The sequence below is a fragment of the Numida meleagris genome, chromosome 4 (genome assembly GCF_002078875.1).
Source record: "Numida meleagris isolate 19003 breed g44 Domestic line chromosome 4, NumMel1.0, whole genome shotgun sequence".
NCBI lineage: Eukaryota > Metazoa > Chordata > Aves > Galliformes > Numididae > Numida > Numida meleagris.
This window is the reverse complement of record NC_034412.1, coordinates 74,806,330-74,828,339: the sequence shown is the minus strand read 5'-3', so window position 1 is coordinate 74,828,339 and position 22,010 is coordinate 74,806,330. Positions and strand designations below refer to the sequence as shown.

Below are 22,010 nucleotides of genomic sequence, written 5' to 3'. Positions count from 1 at the left end.
AAACGAAACAAATCCCATGCACAATACATACACTAGACCCATCTTCAAAGTTACTTCACATTTCATTCATCCCAGTCCACCAGCCACAGCATAGTTTAGAGCACTGCTCTCAGTTCACACCATCTGGATCGGCTGCCCCTTTCAACTTCTGTTTTTGAGAATCTGTGAATTACTTCAATTAATAAAAATGTTTATTTTTTAACCTAAAGGATAAGCTCAAACAGCTCACACATAGACTAAAGAAGAGTCTCTTTTTGCACAGTTTTGATGTAAAAAAAAAAGTTTTGACGTGATTAGATACTGCTGTAAGTCAACACAGCATTTTGGAGGAAAAAAAAGCCTAAACTTGCAAAAATATTTCAGAAAGCAGCCACAAGGCACACTGCAATGCTTTCTAAGCAGTGATACAATCCGTAAAGCAGGCATTTTATTTTAATGTCATTTCTGAATGTCAGATTTTTAAAATAAGAAACATTGGCACAGAAAATCTATATCCAGTTAGCGCAGGCGTACAGAAAAGGTTTCCTGAGTCACCAAGTCTCTCTCTTAATACCACAGCCAAGCACATGACAAACTTCCTCGATATATCTTTAAGAGGCAGTTGGGGTCCTGCTCCCATTCCTCCCATTTGAAGGTCGTTCCAGAACCTCACTCCATTTAGGGAAGAAACTGTCTAAATTCCTGCTGAGGTTTATTCATGCCAGTTTACATCCATTTGTTCTCATGCCAACATTGTTCTTTAGTTTAAATAGCTTCTCTCCTCTTCTAGTGTTTATATCCCTGCTGTATTTGCAGATTGGAACCATATCCCCTCTCTCAGGCCTCATTTGCCAGGCTAGAAGGGCCTGGCTTTTCTCACCTCCTCTGGTAACACTGCTGCTGCTTTTCCCCAGTCCCTCTCTGCACCTGTTCCACCTAGAGCACCCAGCATGCCCCAGGAGCTCTCACCCACCCCACCAGTCCTTCACCACTATGTTCACTTGCCCACAGCAGCAGGATGGCACCAGTGTGGCCAGAGAGGAGCTAACACACCCAGCATGTCTCCTCCTGCTATTGCTGCTCCCAGTAGCTAAGTTCCACTCACAATAGGGCAGACAAAGGCAAAATCCCATCCTTACCCACAGGAGATGTATATACGATGCAGTACATATACACTACTGTACAGTGTGTTTTCAGCATGGATTGCAAGTGTAATTGCACATCTTAACTTAGAGCTTCTGAATAGTATGGATCTTTTATCTAGCAGAGATGTCATCCACTGATTATTCACAATCACCTACTAGCTACCAGGATTCTTTTCAGTCTTTGCCAAGCCTATGTTAAGAAATCCTTACAGCAGACAATCCCTAGTACTCACATCCCTCCTAACTAGCTCCCAAATATCACAACTCCCTGCAGCTCCAGTGCTGCAGCAGTATCTGCACCTGCATTTCCTAAGGAAGGCACTGCCCTCCTGATAAGAGGGGACAGCAGAATCCACCCAGGATCCACTAAAAATGAACATTTTGGGTCACTGATTCCTGACATATTTGCAAAAATTGAAAAAAAAAAAAAAAAAAAAAAAAAAGAAGTAACCTAGGTTTCCACAGTATGCATCCCTGTGTTCCTCCTAAAGAGTCCTCTCCAAACCCTCATTTCTCTTAAACAGCAGAAAAACAAGAACAGAACCCAGAAATACTCCATAAGACATTAATCACTGCAAAGGAAGAAGCAAAATACCCACACACTTAATGTGGCTGTTCTACGCAAGGAAATTACTCAGCCAAGATTTTGTCACAAGGTCATCATAGGAGGATGTCTCTTCCTCTAAGTACCAAAACATCTGCACACATTTCAACTAAACTTAATTAAGGCTGGCAGAAAATAGTTTTAGCAACACGACAATCAACTCATCTGGGCTTTCCGAAAATGCTAGAGCATGAGATGGCAGAATGGTGCCATATGTCAGATCTAGAACGAACTGGAGACACACATCAGCAAGCCAGAGGACACAGCAAGCCTGCAGTCAGCAGCCTATATCTCTGCTCTGGGGTAACACAGAGGATCTCCCACGAGGCACTGTAACTTGCTGCAGGTACTGGTATCCCACACAACTTGCTGCAGACAACATTACCCTGAACAACTACCAGCAGCATGCACAATGCACAAAGCCTACTGCAAACCTACACTGCAAATGCAGCCTGGTTTTCATTTATTTTGCATTTAAAGCGCAGAATCACAGTCATTCTCCCTAATGAGCAGCAGACCGGCCAAGAATCTAAAGCGTAGTGAACAAGCAGGCAAAGCAAGCAAGTACAAATACAAATCATGCCACTTTCCATTTTATTTCATCTGCCAGAATTCTCTCTCGAGCTGCAATGGAAGCAGCTTCACCACTGTCAAGAGAACCAAGCTAAGAAGTTCAGAGGGAATTACATCAGGTCCACATTTAATTCTGAGGATTGTTTCTTTACATACTCCCATTTACAACCCCGCATGTGAACCTCAAGTACTATTTAACCGGAGCCGAACTTGCAAAAAGCGCAGTCTAACATTCAATAAATAATAACAACAACTACATAAGCTACTTCTGCAGGCACTTTGCCCGCTTTGCATGCTGTTTTACCTCCCCACACTCAACAGAGCGAGATCCACGGCAGCTCCCGGGCTCTGCAGGAGGGAACGCCGGCACCGCGCTGCCGCCCGGGCTGCCAGCAGCAGGAACAGCAGCAGCTCCCGCTCCGCCCTCGCCCCGCCAGCAGACAGCCGCGGGCTGCAGCACACAGCCTGCGGGCAGGGATGCGGCCCCGCACGGGCAGCAGAGCTCGAGCAGCGCCCGCCGGCCGGGCCCTCCCTTTGTGGGGCTGCGCCGGGCGGAGCGGAGCGGCTGCACCGCAGGCGGCCGCCTACCCAGAGCCCCGCCGACCCCGCGGGGCGCGCTGCGCTGCCCGGCTCTCCCGGCCCTGCCGCGGGGAGAACGCACCTGCACACCGCTCCGCTCTCGGGGCGCCCGAAGCCCGCAGCGGGATGCAGCCAGCCTGCCGGAAACGCTTCCCAGCCTTACCCAGGAAACGATTCCGGCCGCCGGCCGCCGCCGCCCCTCCTCTCCCTCCTCCCTGGCCGCCGCCCAGCTCCTCGGGCCGCAGGGGCCCGGGCAGGCGGAGCCGCCGCCAGAGGCGCCCGGGGTGGGGGCGGCGGCGCCATGTTGGGTGCTCGAGGCTCCCACCTGCGGGGCTCCTCCTCGGGGTGCTCCCGGCCTCGGAGGATGTACGGGGTCTGTTCCGAGCACGGAGATGGCCAAGAGGGCCAGTCCTGAAGCTCCCTGCGCTAGCACGCTTGCAGTACAACAGGATAGGGCTGTGAGTCCCTGGGCGCATCTTGAGATGCAGCAGTAAGATTCACAGCGACCTTGCGGGTGGCTAGTAGTGAGGCTTAAACGAGTGCACTTCTGGGAAACTCTTGTTTAAAAGCTTAGCAAATATTTGGGGGTTTGTCTGTTCTGTCGAGGTTTTGAGGTTACAGGGGAAGAAACTGCTCAGCGCTGAAGCAAAAATTTTAACGTGGAATAATATTTGAGTGAAAAGCATGTAACCATGAGCAGATCTTTCACTCCTACACCTTCTGATTATCTCATGAAGACTGCGGAACAGCAGATGCAAAACAGTCCGTATTACAATACAGTGATGTTATCACAGTAACCAAACACCCACTAAGAGGTCAAAGAGGACCATTACAATAACTAAATGGCTGGTCTGATTTTCTCTTAAATGAAAACACATTCAGTGATCCTATTAGAGTGCCCAAGTCTGCTTCAGAATTTATGGCAGCGTTTCTAATGGTGAATCTATTTATCTAGAAGGGATGATGATTCTTCCCATGCATCCCAGAACTTTCTTTCCCAGTATTTTCATGAGTTTATAACTATGCTCCTTGCAGAACTTTGAGGATCTAAGTACAATTAAAGGGACCGTTAAGATGAATAGGAATATAGTATCTTTAATTAGAAATACTCATGTTTTTAGAAGACCATACTGACATCTGTCAGCCTAAAGAACAGGGGGAAAAATGCAATTATAAGCACTACAGTGGTGAAAAAGAAAAAGAAGCAATTAGATAAAGGTGCAATGGTTCAGAGCAAAGCGCTTGGAAATTAGACTTCAATAATTACTTAGAATTTAATAATTACTCCTACATGTATTCTTCTTGTTGATGGCAGTACTGACATTTGTATCAAATGAGGACATGATTTAGTCTAGACTTGCATAAAAAGAGCAATAGTTCTATATGGTAAGACTCACGTTTTAATTCATTCTTTCAGATCCTTAACTATGGTGGCTATCCAAAGAAAACCTTCCAAATAGTTCTAAATATCTGCAATAGAAATGTATCACCATGCTCAATTCAGGAAGGACTGATGACGTCCCGAGACACCCAAAGGTGACTCATCAGATTCCAGTGGCTGCAAATCAGGGTGCTTTCCTCTTCAACAGAGCACATCATCCAGCAGGAGGGAAACCTTTTATGCAAAGAGAATTCGAAGGCATACTGGAGCAGAACTCTCCTTGGAATTTGCACTTCCTCTGTCGAAGAGATGCAAGACAACTACTGAGTTGCCCAAGATTATTATTGAATACCCTGTTAATATGTTCTCCTGCAGCAGTGGCCAGGCAAGATACTCATATATTCATGTTCCTTTGATGAGAAGTGTAAAAGCACTGCACTGTGGTTTTTGTTACGTGGTTAAAGTCATGATTAACAGTTAGTTACATGGTCCATGTAATGCACTTTGGTTTGCAATGTAGTAAGCAGAGTCATAAAAGTGGAGCATTGAGGAAACTAAATAACAAATTTTGTATGCCCCCTAAATGGACAGCCGCTCAATACACTCAGACTGTCAGAAACTCCAGGTGGATATGCTGCCTGCATAGGCTCAGCCAGTCTCCTCAAGTATAGATCTCTTCTTTTACAGCAAGCTGATGTGTTAACTTTCCAAGTTCAGTGGAATGTGCCTGTAGTTGTGGGAATTAATTAAGGAATTGATACAGAGCAGTAATTACTTCTGCACCTATGCCAACCACCTAGTGAAACAACATTTGTAAACATAACAGAAAGAGGCCTTTCTATATTATCAGTTCATAACGAAATAATTTCATCATCATCTTGCTGTTTCTGTGTTTGATCTGTGACTGCAAATTTATTTTGGTCTAAGTCCATCTGACTTTGCAACAAGGACTGACTGGCCATATGAGTTTCCACGGGCAAATAGCAGTCTGCCACTGCCCTTCCTCTGTACAGCTCAGGTTTACAGACCTACGTTGAGACTGACTGTGCCTCTAAGCACTCTCTCAGGAGAAGCTAATAGTTTCTTCCCATCTTCTTTTATATACCAGCTTTTTACTTAAGGGTTATTCCTTGTAGGGAGATAGTTAAAGTATATGGTGATCCGGCCTTTTCTCCCTGCAGATGAGAGTAGAAAAAAGGTGAACACGGAATAAACAAGACTACCATCTAGCGGCTCAACTGCAGTTTAGAACCTACACCATCAAATAACCTTTTGCTGAATATATTATTCCTAAACCCAAGCCTAACATGGAAATTGATGAGGAAAATTGTGTTACAGTAGGTCAGTGATTTTATTTGGAACTGATTCTTTAACATTTTCACATGGCTCATAGTTACATCAAGTCTCCCTCTTAAAATATGAAATCAAATGATTTTCCACAAATAATGAACAACACCACACACATGCAGCTAGAAGATTCAAGCACTGCACTCGCATTACGTTCTTTTCATTGCAGGTTTGAACATGCACTTTTTTTTAGAGAGGACAGAGAGTTCAGTTCCCCAGGCATGCTGTTTGACTGAAATGATGTATTTTTCTTGTTCTTTGGAGTTCTTGTGCCATTAGTATAGGAGAACTGGCTCAGGTTGCCCAGAGAGGCTGTGGGGTCTCCTCCTTGCTGATCTCAAAGCCACCTGGACATGGGCCTGCGCACCCTACTCTGGGTGTCGCTGCTTGAGCTGCGGGGTTGGACCAAATGACCTCCAGAGGTTCCTGCCAACCTCAGTCATGCTGTGATTCTTCATGGTGACTGCTCCTTGGGCAAGCATACAGTGAAGGATTAGTTCTGCCATGGAGAAAGTTCTCTCCATATAGGGTTCTTCCTCATGTCACTTACAGAGAAGCAAGGACAGCCAGACATCAGAAGTTCACGTAAGATTACTTCAATAGTGAAATAAAGCCGGGAAATAATCCAAGGCCTCCTGCAATACTAGCAGGCCCCTCTCTCATCCACTGCATTAACTTTCTCAGACACAGTATCACTGTCTTAATGAATGCTGTGCAAATTCAGTCCAAGGCAATTTGCAGACCAGCAATTTGTGTTATCTTGATATGTCAGGCACAGAAGAATGATAATTTTCAAGTTTCTTTCTAGCTCTTCAAGCATGCAAAGTCTTGCATCCAGGAGCAGTTGTAAACTAAGATGTAAATGATCTTTTAGACATTTTGACTAGATGTAATTCTCCGACCCATCCTTTCCCTGTCTGTTATACAGCAGTATTCTGAGATTTCCTGAGGGTGGGGTGGAGGAAAGGTGGCCCACCCCACAGAAGGCTGGGGCAGCTCCTTTTTTTTTTTTTTAATAATTCCAGGTAAGTTCTGGAGAAAGGCAAGAAGGATGACTTCTCTCCCAAATGTTTGAAATGAAGAACTAGAAGCCTTTCAACACATCAAGTGATCACTGCAGGAAAACTATCCATTTTGGACTTTTTTTCCAGCTAGAGCAGCCAAGCAAGGAAAAACTGTAAAAAAAAATGCAGAGTTTCTATATCCTACAGCAGCTGCTTAGGCACTGGGATAGAAGACAGTAGGTTCTTTCAAACCTGACTTTTTAGCAAGCTCCATTTACAGTTTTATGTGGCTCTGGCACACTAAAAATACACAGAAGTCTTAAGAGAGAAACTATAGGTAGTCAAATAAAGATAGTAGCTCCTACTTGAAAAGCTAAAATTGAGCTGTTTTTTTATTGTTTGTTTGTTTGTTTTGCCTTGGATGCTTAAAGTGAATGTGGGAAAAAGACTTCTGCTTTTTGATGGCCACTAAACATTTCATCTCTGATATTTTTCTACATCTGAAAAGTAGGAATATGAAATAGAGATTTGGGGATTCCACGTGCTTTTGAGGCTAGTTTTTCCATATTTTGAGAAGGTGGTTATTCAATGAGCACAAAATAAACCATAGAATCATAGAATCCTTAGAATTGGAAGGGACCTCTGAAGGCCATCTAGTCTAACTCCCCTGCAGTTAACAGGGACACCACAGCTAGATCAGGCTGCCTGGGGCCTTATCCAGCCTTGCCTTGAAAGTATCCAGGGACAGGGAATCAAACACTTTGCTAGGCAATCTGTTCCAGTGCCTCACCACCCTCACTATAAAAGATTTTTTCCTTAAATCTAACCTAAATCTACCCTCTTTGAGCTTCAAATCATTTCCCCTTGTTCTATCTTCACTTATAATTTTTAGGCAAACACTTCTGCATCACCAGCAGCTGCTGGGTTTCAGTCCCTGTGATTTAGTACCATGGAGCTTTCCATGGAAGTACTGCACTGCTGGCTCTGGCTCCCAAGGTGCATTTGAGGTGTGCAGCAGTACAGCAACCACTTAGGCCATCAGGAAACCCAGTTCTCAGGCCAGAATGACTGTCTTACTCATTTATATGTGTGCATATATACACATTTGTATTCACTAACAAATATGAAATAAATGATACAGAAAGCTAAGACAAAGTTGGAATGCTAAGCTTACTAACAGCAGAGCTTTGTCTCTGAAACAAGAGAGACAAAAGTCCAGTGTTTAATGGTCTAAATACAGACAGAAGAGCCCAGACTGCAAATGCACTCAATGAGAATTTTGCCCTATGTGTATAAATATGCACTGGAAAAAGCACTATATTTTGCATTTATATTTATAGCTCCAGAATGTGATGCAGTTCCATTGTGGTTTTGATCCATATGTAGTTCTTCTCAGCATCTATTTGTCCACAGAGACATAAATTTATTTTGGCATGCACATTCACAAACTAAACATCTCCACTAAAACAGGTGAGGCTTGAAGGTCACGTGATGATGTTCTTCATAACTGCATGTGGTCTGGTTAAACATTTCAAAACAGTGCTTGTTAAACTGATCTTTCTCCATCAGTGATGAACACTGTCTAAATATTTCTCTGCTCTTCTCCTTGAAGAATATGGAAAAATTCCTGGAGCAGAGAGGAGGAAAAGCCTCCCTTTGCTCCCCTCCGCTCATGCTCTGCGGGACTCTGCAACCAGCCTTAGAGATGCACAGATGGCACTGCAGAGTGCTGCTCTGCAAGCATCTCAGGGCAAAGGCAAGCCCAGAAGGGGCAATTGGGCTTGTTTCGCTGTGTATTTAATATATTGCTTGGAGATGAGCCAAGGCTAATAACCTTCCTACAGTGGCATGCACTGGAGAGTCAGAGCAGTTGAGCTCCAGAGCTGCTGTTTCCCTCATCCAGTAAATGCACCAAGTACAGCACAACTGCTTTTCATTACCATTCACTGGGTGGTCACCATATGTAAAACACTTTGTGACAGAATTAAAGCTGAATCGAAGGGCTGGGTTCTGCCAGATGTACTTCTGGAAAGCGGTTATTAATGTGGGGCAAAGTCACTTGTTCTTACACGTTTTGAAATCAAAGCCTTCTCTCAATAAGTACAAGTGAATAGCTGCTCTTAATTTGGAATTAACACAGGAGTTGGTTCTGTTTAATGCTTCTACATACTGCTATAGAGTGGAGAAGCAACAACAGCACAGATCTAGGGCTGTGAGGCTTTGCATCTGCTGCAGTCACACTGAGAAAATGCCAGAGCTGTGCTACTGAGTCATTCCCAAGGCACCAGCCCCCCAGAGCTGCACACTGAATATATATATTTATGTGGCTAGAAACTCTAAGAAATGCATAGGCCTTAGGAGTGATGAAGAGGACTGGCTTAAATGCAGAAAATGACTTTTTCATTCAGTCCTGCATAGGCCATCCACTTAAGGAAATGATGAGTTGCACAGGCAGGTCCTGGGGCAATCCAGGGACATCTGGCGCTCATCTTCACCTACTGCACTGGCAGCAGCTCTGTGCCAACATCCCTGTTCAGGTTCTAACAGAAGAAACACTTTTGAACTTCTCATAAATGGTCTACAGCTGAAGCTTCATTTCAGGGTGCTTCTCTAATTAAAAACAAAATCCCCACGCTCCTCAAGAGTGTGCACATATAAGTTAGGGAGAAAATCCTCATTGTGGTACACATGTCCTAGTTGTTGCATAGAACTTTAGGGTAGCTTGTACTGCCTAAGTTGTTATCAAAATAGCTCTTTCAGGAGAACGTTGAGCTGAGCACACCTTGTTTCACAATTTATTTGGATTCATTTGGTTTGGGTAAATATATACATGAAAATTGGAGGGGAATTTTTCACCAGAAGACTACTCCTAAGATACAGCAAGAGTACAGCACCATGCCAGATGTCTGGAACAAAGCAGGCATCTTTCAGCATTATATGACCAAGTTAAGCTGAGCAGCTTTTTTATCATGGCATTATATGGCTTTGTTGTTCACTGAATTCCATTGTCAGCTACTTTAACATTCTGCTAAATGTAAATATTTGTATAAATATATATGTTTGTATAAAAAGATACAATGAAGGACAGCCTTTTGTAACTTGGTTAATCCCATCACTAGCCCCTTTTCCCTCCATACCCTTCTACCCCCAAAAAATCTGATCTCCTGGACACAGTACAAGATGGTTTGTGCTGCTCAACTGGAAGTGTGACAATATTTCACAGCAAAACTCATTCACAAGAGAGGTCTTGCCTATGGGTTCCTCTGTTGTCAAGCAAGCAGCATTGCAGCAGACACACTTGCTTCTGTTATTTCCTTTTGGCAGAGCCCTACCTCTAACTTCATCAAACAGCAAGCATGTCAATTTCTTCATTTGCTCTTCACATTCTCCTGAGAAACATGGCAACCAGGGTGGCCTGTAAAGAAACCGCAGATGACAACAAACATGTTCCTGAAGTTAGGTCTCTTCACAGTAGCTCCTTAAGGCATACATTCTTTCCTTTCTCTGTAAAGGTTTTATTCATTAGAATGGAGATTGCTGATGTAAAAAGTGGCATTTGGCAGGTGACCCATGCCTTTCCCTCAGCACCACACACAATTATACCTGAGAAAGTGCATCTCTACCACCTTAATGTACTAATGTGTCACTGTCTCAATATTCTTTTAACTGATTGAAGACATTCTTCGGCTCTCTCATTTTCTTACATCTCACTGGATGTAACAGTGGATAGTGCTCAGGAGATGACTGTGGAGTGCCACAATATAAGAAGGACTTAAAACTATTAGAGAGCATCTAAAGGAGGGCTACAAAGATGGTGAAGGCTCCAGAGGGGAAGACATACGGAGTAGCTGAGGTCCCTTGGTTTGCTCAGCCCAGAGCAGAGGAGGCTGAGGGGTGGCCTCATGGTTGCCTACAGCTCCACATGAGGGGAGTGGAGGGGCAGTGCTGAGCTCTGTTCTCTGGTGACAGTGACAGAACCTGAGATAATAGCATGGAGCTGCGTCACAGGAGGGTCAGGTTGGTGTTAGGAAAAGGTTCTTCACCAGAGGGCAGTGGGCATGGAACATGCTCCCCAGGGCAGTAGTTGCAGCCCCATGCTGCTGTGCCAAGGAGAGTTTGGACAGCGAAAAGGAGTCACTCCTTGTTTGTCCTCCTTCTACCATGAAACAAAGCATCCTATTGCTGTGTCTCTGATAGACACCATCACCACATGGTGGACACAATTTTGCAGAGGAACAAGATGAAAAATTGTAAGCATCCTGCCAGCTCAATTTGAATTCAGGAAAACCACAGCCACATTCCTCAGAACTGAGATGCTCAAGGCAGGCCTTTAAAATTACATTTTAGCACATTAGGGAACACTTCCACCTACAGATTTCCAGATAAGCCATTGCATTGTGTAGAGATTCTTGTTTGTTTGTTTTTTACATGCTGGAGAACCTGGCTGTAGTTCATAGCAATTGCAGAGTCATTGCTGGCACCCAATAAGCACAAAGGTAGCCCTTGGCAGAGCACCCCATGATCCTGACTCTTTTTTCTGCATAACTTAAGTGTTACCCCTCTCCATCATATGTTAGACCCAGAGTTCATATGCTTCAGCAGCTCTCCACATCAGCAGCCCCCAGTCATTCCATCTCCTAGCCAAAATATTCCCTCCTGGTGGAGAAGGGGATAGGAGAACATAACTGTTCTAACCTTAGCAGCCAAGATAAAGTAAAAAAAAGATTGGTTTTTTTTTTCCCTATTCCTAGCTCAGCTCTGACCTCCTTTGAATTTCTTCCACTTCCCAGTCTTACTCTCACTTGCCATTTGACACCTGGAGACCTTTTAGCCCATAGCTCCTGTCCCACTGACATGGAGAGAAGCCACTGATAGTCTGGTGCCAACCTGGACACGCATCACCCCACAGTGCTGTGCTGCAGTCACTGAGACTCCTCGCGGAGGTATTTAAATGAACCTGGCTGCAATTCAGAAATACACACACACATCCCTGGTCCTGCACAGAGCTATCCATGGACCCAGGCCCTTTATAATAACAGTCATTTTTCTTGCCTTCTTGGTCCATCTATCTTCTAACAGCTGGGGCACTAATGCACATGGATTACTGCTGTGGTCCAAACAGTTTACCAGAAGAAAAGGGAGGTATGAGTAACTTATGCAGATGCCAGATGCTCACTGTCTTTGTTGTGGCTTCAGATATGTTTGTCATGCTTTATGTTTGGTACCTTACGACATAGTGTACTTGGTCTGGCTGGGATGGAGTTAATTTTCTCCACTGCAGCTGTGTTATGGATCTGTGACCAAAACAGTGCTGATAACACAGGGATGCTTTAGCTATTGCTGAGTAGTGCTTGTAGAGTGTCAAGGCCTTTTTGCTTCCCACTCTCCCCCACAGCAAATATGCTGGGGGTGGACAGGAGGCTGTGAGGGAATACAGCCAGGACAGCTGATCCCAGCTGACAAAAGGGATATCCCATACCATGTAACACCACGTTCAGCAATAAGAACTTGGTGCAGGGAGTTTTTCCAGGAGAGCATTGTTCAGGAACTGGCTGGCTACCAGTCAGCTGGTGGTGACAGCTTTCAGTATCACTTTATTTTCTGTCTTTCATTTTTTAATGTCACTCTTCACCCCTCCCCATCCCTTTACTTATTAAGCTGTCTTTATCTCAACTCACAGTCTTTCTCACTTTTGCCCTTCTTATTCTCCTCTCCATTCCCATCCCAGTGTGGGGTAGTGAGAAAGCTGTGTGGAGCTCAGTTGCCTACTGAGGTTAATGCATCAGACATAGGATTTTCTCCAGCATCTGTTCTGGGGGAAAGGCTTCCTTCAGTAAATCCCAGTTTTCTATTTTTGAAAAGCTATATAAATTATGTGGTATAGCTGGAACAGTGATACAGAGAGTGTAATATACCCATTTGGCGGAACCAGTATTCAAATGCTGTTGTGGTCAATTCCCTTACATCCATCCTTCACAATGATGCAGACATTGACAAGTGTAGATATCCTAACATAGAAGAAAATAGTGGTATAAAATAAAGACTGCTTTATTAGCTTTCCAGTCACCTACTTCATACTAGTTGCTAAGTGATAGGAATTTGTCTTGTTTCACAGCCACATAGCTACTAGTCTAAAAGCTCGTCATGCTTTCAAGTGAGTTATGCATGTGTAGTCCTTGTGAACCATGACTTGCCTCAGCAGGCTTACAGCAATCCTGTTCGCTATTTGTAAAATCCGAAACAGAAATCACATCTGTCCTTGCTGTCATAATGCATACTCAATCTTACATTATCAGAACATTAACTATGGTGAGCTGCAAGGATTCTCTCCTCTCCAGGCAGTTAAGGTTGGATTCATATATGTAAAAGCCGCTGCCAATACTGTAGACATCTATACCTGGGCTGGGTCCCTTAGGCTCCCTTTATTACCAAGAAAGAAAAACTGCTGTTTATAGAGCACAGTTTGTCACAGCCCAAAGCTAATAGCCCTGCTTGGTTTATAAATATTTCCAGTCAATTGTTCTGGTGAGTTGATTCTATTGTAATAATGGAAATGTACTGGGTTAAATTTGCCGTTTACATCTACTTGCACTGAAGAAAGATGGTATGGAAACTTCCTGTTTGCATGCGAGTAGGTACTGGACATGACACAGCAATCATTTTTACGTCACTTCCCAGAGGCAGACATCTTAATGCAACTGCAGCAGAATTTACCAGTTACATTTACTGCTCACTTTAAAGTAATCTATTGACAGATTTTGCAGATCATCCTTTAGAAATGGTCACTCCTACTACAGCCACTATGTGCTGCTTGTGGCACTCTGAGACTGCAACAACGCCCACCCTGTTGTCTGCAGTCTTCCTGACAGCGCAGATACAGGGGCCATCCCGGGGATGCCTGTAACCCCAGCATCCAAGCATCTAGCATCCAAGTAATAGTAATTACTCTGAGACAGGCAGAAGTTATAACCACCATTTGCCATTAAGTAAGCCAGAAATAAGATTTTCCTTGCCATTTTCAGCCTTTCTTTTTCCAGGCTGGAAGACCTGCTCTTTGCCATCCTCTTGGAGGAGCTGCATGCAGTCCCTCCTACACATGTATCAGCAATCATTAGCATCATACATGTTAGTTCAAGCTGCTTTGCGTCTTCCAGCACATGCAGAGTTGATCACAAAAAGCAAGGTAGTCAGAGATACAATGTACACAATAAATATGCTGGACCACTTTGAGCTTGCACATAGGTATCAATGCTTTCAGCCAAACTGGAAAGGGGGAAAAGCAGAAATAAATGATGCTGCCGCTTACCGTGACCCCCTCCCCCAAATTCCTTAGTTTTGCATAGTGTATGCTGTCCTTGCCTTTACTTTGATGGAAGGAATTACAGCATCATGAGATGCATCAGCTTGAAGAGCTCTCAGGATGCCTTTAGATCAACCTCCTGCTCAAAGCAGGGAGATCAGACCCAGCAAGATTAGAGCAGATTGCTCAGGGCTTTCTCATGTCTGGCAATATCCCAGTTTTGCACAAAAAATACCATGACCTTGCTATCCTGCCTGTTCTTCCTCAAGTTTTGTTACAGGTGCACCCAATGTGACACAGCATCTTGGACCTGCTGCAGCCACATGTCAAAGATTAACCTGTAAAATTATTTCCCTAGGAGTTCACTGTGAACAGAGTGAGATTGATAAATAGTCTCAGTTCAAATATATGAGTGCAACATACTGATTGGAATGAGACCCCACTAACTTACAGTAGAAGTAAAGTTAATACAAATTCACCGGAAATTAGGCATGCACTTAGAAATTTTGCTGCACTGGGTTCCAAATCATTCTGAAACAAGGTGGAAAATGAAGAAATTTCTTGAAAATAAGCAGGTTGAAGATATTCAGCTGATTATTTTATTCAGTGTTTGCACTCTTTCAAAGATTCAGGCTGAGAGAGCTGGATCTGTTCAGCCTGGAGAAGAGAAGGCTCCAGGGAGACCTCATAGCAGCCTTTCAGTATCTAAAAGGAGGTCTACAAGAAAAAGAGGACAGAATCTTTAGCAGGGTCTTTGTGATAGGAGAAAGGGAAATAGCTTCAAATTATAAGAGGGAACACTTTGATTGGATATAAGGGAAAAGATTTTTACAATAAGGGTGGTGAGGCATTGGAACAGGTTGCCCAGAGAGGCAGTGGATGCCCTGTCCGTAGAGACAACCAAGGTCAGGCTGGATGGGACCCTGAGACACCTGATCAAGCTGTAGGTGTCCCTGTTCATTGCAGGGATGACCTTTAAATGTCCCTTCCAACTCAAGCAATTCTACTATGATAACAGTGAGGCATCCCTAGCTTACTGACAGGGCTCTCTGTGGCTATTTACCAGCAAAATGGGTGGTTGTTTGGGTTCCTCAAATGAGATTCCCAGTATCTTGCATAGGTTGGCTTTGTTTCCTTGCTCAGAGACATTCTAGGCCAAAGACATGGAATGCAGAAACCCTCAGGTCCTGAATAAGAGATAAGAAGCCCTGTACGTTATCATTAACCACAGCAGACTGTTCCTGAGGGACGGATTCAGACTGCAGGGATGCTATCAGCAGGTAGGTGACAGTAGTTTCATCATCTTATCGTGATTTTAACCAGTATCTAATCCCTCTGTTGAATATTGATGCTGCCACGTACACTGCACACGACACGCAGCAGGGCCTGAATTTCCAGGCGCCCCGATGCAGACAAACACCTTCCTGACAACCAAAGCTCTGGTACACGAGCAAGGCGGTGCTTCTGGGGCAGCCATGGGGCGAGGCCTGGCCACTGCACAGGGATGCGCCTGCACCGATCCACACCAGCACCTCCGCCCGCTCGCCGCTCACCGCTACCGCTTGCAGGCGGACCGGGGGGCATTGATCTAGGAGCAGTTTGTGGTCCGTGGGACCTGGCCGGACGCCCCGGGACGGCGGGGGGAAGCCCGCCGCTTCTAGCACTTTCCGCACACCGACGGGCCGGGGTCCTCCCCGCGCTGCTCCGCCCTCTCCCCCCGCGGCGGCGCGGAGTGGGCCGGCCCGCCTCTATATAGCGGCCGGTGGGCGGCTCCGCGCCGCAGCGTCGACGGTTGCGGCGGGTAGGGTGCGGGTGGTGTTGTGCAGTGCCGGGGAACGTCGGCGGAGCAGAGCGCAGCCAGCCTCCTGCTGAGCCATGGCGTGGCAGCCCATGGAGATCAACCCCGAGGTGCGTGGGGGCCAGGCGCGGGGGGCTGGGGCGGGCGGGCAGGCAGGCAGCGCTTACTCACCTCTCTTCCCCTCATTGTCTTCCAGATGCTGAACAAAGTGAGTCCCCGCCGGAGCCTGGCAGTTCCCTCTCCCTTCACTCTCGGCACTCCCGGGCGGCGGTGGCCGCACCTGTGGGGCTGTGCGGGGCCGCTCCCCCGGGCGGGTGGCGATGGCGGCGCCGCGTTGTGCTGTGTCACGGGGGCGCGGCCCGGGGGGGTGGGGAGCGGCCCTTCCACTCGCTCGCTGTGCCCCCCAGGTGCTGTCCCGCCTCGGGGTGAGCCCCGGCTGGCGCTTCGTGGACGTGCTGGGCTTCGAGGAGGAAGCGCTGGGCGCCGTGCCCAGCCCGGCCTGCGCCCTGCTGCTGCTTTTCCCCCTCACCGAGCAGGTAGGCGCCCCGCGCGCATTTGGGGAGGCTGTGTCCGGCCCCGGTGCCCCTGGAACAAAGCCCGCTGGCGGCAGTCTGGCTGCACCTGCTGGGAGCCGGTGCCCGGCGCTCTGCCGGCATAAGCTGGTGGCGGTGGGTGTGGCCCTGCTGGGCTGCGGTGGGGTGATGTGTGCCTCCAGTCAGCTCGAACGAGAGAAAAATAAGGAAGAAAATAAGGGCTCTTATTTTAATGTGCCTCCTATGCTTTTCTCTGTGTACCAAACTGAAGAAAATGCTGTTAGCGGTCTGAAGTGTGAGGAGTAGTGGTTCTGCATCTTGCTGAATCACTCACTGGATCTGGAAAGGCCTGAGCTGCTGCGTGGTAATGGCTATAGTGCAACATGCTGAAGAGCTATGAAGAGGTGCCCTTTAAAATGAACTGTGCTTAACAAATGCTTCATAGGAAGGGCTATAACCTTTTATGTTGATCTACGTGCTGTTCCAGTGGATATGGATTAATGAAGGGAAGTACTGTAAAGGTACAGAAGCAAATACAAAAGCAACTATTGCACAGACATGCTGAGTAGTCTCATCAAATAGGTAAAACAATTGAGAGGGGACATAAAGAGCCTATCTATTATATGACTTCCCACTCAAGTTATTTCCAGTGTACAACTGGAAACAGATGGAGAAACCAAGAACAATGCTTTAGGATATGATTAAGTCATGTAGGTAGTCCATTAAGGCTTGGCCTGCATCCAGGATAGACAGATAATGCTTTACTGGACCTGTGCCATGAAGATGACTTTCTGGGTAAGTTCTTCTGTCTAGTCCTGGTATTGGTATTGGGTCTCCTGTATGTCTCTGTGGTGATTTGTGCAATAAAAAGATAATGCTGTAGTGAAACACTGAAAACAATTACGTGTTTACAGCATGAGAACTTTAGGAAACAACAGACTGAGAAAATAAAGGACCAAGAAATCAGTTCCAAGGTGTATTTCATGAAGCAGACTGTCAGTAACTCCTGTGGGACCATTGGTCTGATACATGCAGTTGCCAATAACAAAGACAAAGTTAAATTTGGTGAGTATGAATATTCTAAATTTCCACCTTTTTTATGACAGTGGAAAGTTGAGTGGTTGTGGACTACAGAAGACATGCTGTATAACTTTAGTTTGTAAGTGGGTCCTTCCTCTCTTGGAGAGAAGCAAGAGTTACAGAAGTGACCTTATTCTGACTCCTGTCCTAGTAGATGGGCATTACAGGATGGGAAAGGGTGCAGAGCAGGCCTGACCAATGTATTTATAATTAGGAAGCGTTATGTTTAGGAATGACTACTGACATTGATGTTGATGTCAACTGAACAGAAAGTTCTTAATACTTGTTATGTCTAGTATAGGTGAACTTCCTCGATGTAGTCTATAAATCAGTTTAAAACATGCCCACCTTTCTGTGAGGAAAGCCATATGGGATGGAAATAGAATGGAAATATATTTTCTGAAAAGGGCAGTTTTGATTATCCTATGTAAAAAGGTATAAAACTAGCCTAGTTAATTGGTGGCTGGAAGCTCCTGTTTCCTAGGAAACAAGATTAAAAATTCTTGTCGAAGGTTTGTCATTAAGCCTGGATAGTGTTATACTGTTCATATAAGAGAACTGCAAAATAAAGTAACTTACTGCTATTGTCTTGAAAACTTGAACCACTTCGGTGGTGTGGTATTTCTTAAAGGATGTATGGAAAGAAAGGTGAGACCACCATTGCTTTACTCTTGAAAGACTTCTCTGAGCATGCTATTGAGCAGTATGAATGTTATAGCATGTATTTCAGGTAAGAATAGGAATTCTGTGTCTCTTAGTACTCTACTACTAATTCATGCCCTTGAAAGCCAAAGTAAGCTTAGCATGAGCAAGTGATATCTACATCTGTAGATTCGCAAGTTCAGTAAAACAGAAATAAAGTATCTTGTAACAATGTGAATAGATGAAATTGTCCTGTAGCTCCTATCTTTCTTTAAGACATGGCTTTGCTTCTGCTGTACCTGCAAGGAGAAATGGCAAAGCCAAATTCTATTTGTAAGTCTGTTTCAAGATAAGTATTCAGAGGTACTTGAACTGTGTCTGTTCAGCTTGTCATCAGTAGCTTCTGGTTAGATAGTTTACTGCAAGTTAAAGTGGTAGTTGTAATATGCGTAGTCTGGAGATGGTTCCAGGCTGAATGTAATTATTCCTAGTTAACACAATGAGCATTGAGTGGTGTGGGCTGTCTGAACTGTAACTGTTTATCTGCCTATGCTGAAGAAAATCTTTTATCTTGTGCAGATGAGGGGTCTTCCCTGAAGAAATTTCTTGATGAAACAGTTGACCTGTCTCCTGAAGAGAGAGCTAAGCGTTTTGCAAATAATAAGGTATATAAACTACACAAATAGCTGTCAGCATCATCACTTAAGGGATGCAGTAACTTACATCTGCTTTCTCTTAAGGCTATACAAGAAGTCCATAACTCCGTTGCACAAGAAGGGCAGTGTCGGGTAAGATATGAATGGGTAAAATCTTGGGAGAAGAGGGTATTGAAGGTGCTAGAGCAGTGCCATTTCTTTCCTGGCACATAATTGTTGCAGCTCGTGAAACACGCTAAACAACAAATGGTGGGTGAATGCAGAATTTCTTTGTAAAATGTGTTGAAAGTTGGATTCAGGCTGTCCAGGGAGGCTGTACCTTAAGGCTTTGGCACTTCAATGTACAGTAATGTATAGATGCTTTGCAGAGGCTACTTCAGCTTAATTGGTTGTTGATGCTTTGCTTTTGCTTTCTTCTAGACATCTCCTTTGTCTTGTAGCAAAAAGTAGGATTTTTCTAAACGTAGTAGGCTTTTTTCTATCTAACTAATGTGTCTAATGATCTTTCCTAAGGTTGAGGACAACAGTGTGAACTTCCACTTCATCCTGTTTGCTAATGTGGATGGACATCTGTATGAATTGGGTAAGCTCCTGAGAGCTCTGTAGTTAGGGCTTACTTTGCACTGTATAGCAGTGTTGGTGGCTCTGGCTAGAAACTTGCTACTAGTGCAGCTGTCTAATGTCATTGTCAAAGCCAATTTATGTTCTACTTCAAGATTTTAACTGAAGGTGAGTTGCACTGAATGCCTATATACTCTTGTAAAGCATGTCATCTCCTGTAGAGCTTGGAATACTTAGTCCCCTTTTCATTTGAACACGTATTGACGATTTATTCTGTGTACTGGTTTCTTACATTCACTATACTGAATTTTGCAATTCATAAGTATAGTGAGTGATGGGCCTTTCTTTCACAGATGGGCGTATGCCATTTCCTGTAAACCATGGCACAAGCTCAGATGACTTGCTATTGAAGGTAAAACTTCTCACTTGCTGTTTTGCTGAAAGTAAGTCTTCTAAAAGGATGAGTTGGGGCATTCTTTCACTGTACAGTGGTTGTACCTACTTGCTGTGCAAGCCGGTAACAAAGCTGTAATGTACCACAGAGATAGATATCTGTTAAGTGCATGTATGAAGTGGTGCTATTAGATCATGTAATTTAGCTGTGGGGACCCAGAGGAGGTCTGCAATGACTTAAGGTCTCTTTTTTAGCAAATGTGTTCTAGTCATCTAAAAAGCCTTTTTCTCTTAAGGATTCTGCTAAGATCTGCAGACAATTTACAGAACGTGAAAAAGGAGAAGTTCGTTTTTCTGCTGTGGCTCTCTGCAAGTCTGCCTGAGGCTCTGAAGGAAAGCAGTTTAATAGCACACCAGTAAATGCAGTCTAAACTCCAGTGCTTCAGTACTTGTTAAACACAGCTGTTCTGGTAACTTAAATTGTTTCCACCCTTTGCTATACACAGAAGCAACATCACTTGAGCTTATGATAAAGGATGAGCTCAAGTTTTAATGTGAACAGTTCGGACACATGATGTCTTTAGACTCTGTTTTTTCACATGTTAAATAGAAAGTGCTTAACAGGGCTTGTTTAATGTGTCTATTAATGGAGCTGTTGGTTGATATTTCCTTGTCCTTAATGAGAATAAAACTTTCTGCTGGAAGACTAAATGGAGTTCAGTGATCATTCCTTTTGTTGAAAAAGAGTTGCTTGTGGCATCCTACAAACCTTGTTTTGTAAAGGTCCCTCAAAGTTCTTTTCTGAGCAAGAAGTTACCATTAGCCTAAGGTGAAGAGGTCAGCTGAGGCTAATGTTGTTTTCCCTAGTGTCTTGAAGGCCTTTGAGGCTGGAAATATCTTTGAGGCTGGATATTGTGTGTGCCAGGCCTGTACCACCCTTCTGTTAAAGCTTTTCCTGATGTCCAGTCAAACTCTTCAGCCATAATCTGACATCCTTGGTTATATTTACGGTCTACTGGTAAGGTGGGATAAATGAACATAGAGATGACAACTTGAAATTGTCTTCTTTTACGGGAGGGCTAATTCTAGTGTTGACAACACAAGCAGCAGTATCCATTGAACAGATGTCCTGCTTCATGCTCTGGTAGGAGGCAGCACTAGAACAGTTTTTCCTACCTGTGGCAAAAAGTGTAAGTGTCTGATGCTGACACCAAGCAAGCAGCCTGTGTGGGCTCATTAACTTGTTACTGTGGTAAGGGGAGCCTTGGAAGAGGTTACATTTCAAGTCATTTTGGAAGAAACATGTAAATGGGAGGGTGGAGGGCATGGTGAAAGAATTTTGAATGGTAGGGATGAATTTCAGGTCAAATGAGTAGGAAGAAAGTGGAAGGAAGAAAAGATTTAAGGTGAAACACATAGTCATTAGCTTCAACACTCTTACCTTCTTCAGTGAAGCTTTTTACCTGTTCATCTGCAGCTCCTTGCCCAAACTTCAGATAACCATAAGAAAGTAAAAGTGTCCTTCAACCAAGGCCTACAAATATATTGTTCTAGCTGGGGCCTGCCAGCAGTGTTGGTTTCTGTTCTGTGGTGCTTAGTAACTTTCTACATTCTGTGGTGGCTGCTGCATGTGTTTCTGTAAACTGTCCCTGGCTTTCAGGCTTTTTTGAAGAGTAATTCAAAATATAAGCTTTGACTAAAGCTATGCTTAGTCTGAAAGTGTTCTGATTACCTTTCATTGCTACTCTTAATTTACCTTGGTAATGCTTTCATTCAGATTCTGAAGCTTAAAAGATCAGAGTACTTCAATTCTAAACATCAGTCTCCTTTAGTTTTGTGAAGTTGAAAGCATCTGCTAAGATAAACTGTTGCATGTTGCTCTTCTTTAACGGCATCTCTTTCAAGAAGCTGACAAAACATGGAGGAAGGCCTCCTGTGGCATTTCTGCTGCAGCCTCCTGCACCAGCGCAGGCCTGGAGCCATCTCTCTGCCTTCCCTGTGGCTCAGGCTGCCTAGCAACAAGGTCTCCTAGAGAGGGAGCTGCTTGTGGCAGGAGCACAGGGGGCTGAAGTAGCAGCAACCATCAGAGGGCGTAGGAAGGAAAGTGGAGTCCAGCCAGCTGTGTGCCATGCCTGTGGAATTGTGCTGTTGTTCTGCAGGGGACTTTGCTGTTTAAGCTGTTGCTTGGGGTACCTGCTGTAACTGTGCCTGTAAACTACTGTGTAGGCAATACTGAAGCTACCTGAAAGTGCCTTTGAGTTCTGACTGTACTTCTTACAGAGATTGCATCAGCGTGTGTTTGTTCTTTAATCTAGCAGTGTAAGTTAAGCTAGTGAAATTACTGTGGTGTTTACCAAGCTTCTTTTCCCCGCTCTTCTGCTCAGGCTTCTGGATTTCAGATCTACTGAATGGCAGACATCTGAATAATTTCTTCT

The 22,010-nt window shown here is 44.6% G+C and overlaps 3 protein-coding genes across 19 annotated transcripts in view; 2 read left to right on the top strand and 1 right to left on the bottom strand.

Moving 5' to 3' along the window:
* Positions 1-16,112, bottom strand: part of LOC110399162 (amyloid beta A4 precursor protein-binding family B member 2-like) — a 115,664-nt gene extending 99,552 nt beyond the window's left edge. For 10 of the 17 annotated variants that reach the window (XM_021397421.1, XM_021397405.1, XM_021397419.1 and 7 more), the window contains exon 1: positions 2,963-3,093. The gene's annotated coding sequence lies outside the window, so the exon portion shown is untranslated. Of the gene's footprint in view, positions 1-2,605; positions 2,795-2,962; positions 3,094-15,881 lie in introns of those variants that run through there. The other 7 variants (XM_021397406.1, XM_021397411.1, XM_021397410.1 and 4 more) reach the window with 4 other exon arrangements.
* Positions 1,932-6,991, top strand: LOC110398123 (wiskott-Aldrich syndrome protein homolog 1-like). Its single transcript, XM_021395505.1, has 3 exons — positions 1,932-2,031; positions 2,623-3,338; positions 4,298-6,991. Exons 1-3 carry the CDS (start codon positions 1,932-1,934, stop codon positions 4,418-4,420), a joined length of 939 nt encoding a protein of 312 aa, XP_021251180.1. The 3' UTR covers positions 4,421-6,991.
* Positions 15,664-20,286, top strand: UCHL1 (ubiquitin C-terminal hydrolase L1). The gene is made up of 9 exons (XM_021397423.1): positions 15,664-15,820; positions 15,907-15,918; positions 16,118-16,246; positions 17,158-17,308; positions 18,545-18,630; positions 18,706-18,753; positions 19,135-19,204; positions 19,536-19,594; positions 19,872-20,286. The coding sequence occupies exons 1-9, from the start codon at positions 15,788-15,790 to the stop codon at positions 19,956-19,958; spliced, it is 675 nt and encodes a 224-aa protein (XP_021253098.1). The 5' UTR covers positions 15,664-15,787; the 3' UTR covers positions 19,959-20,286.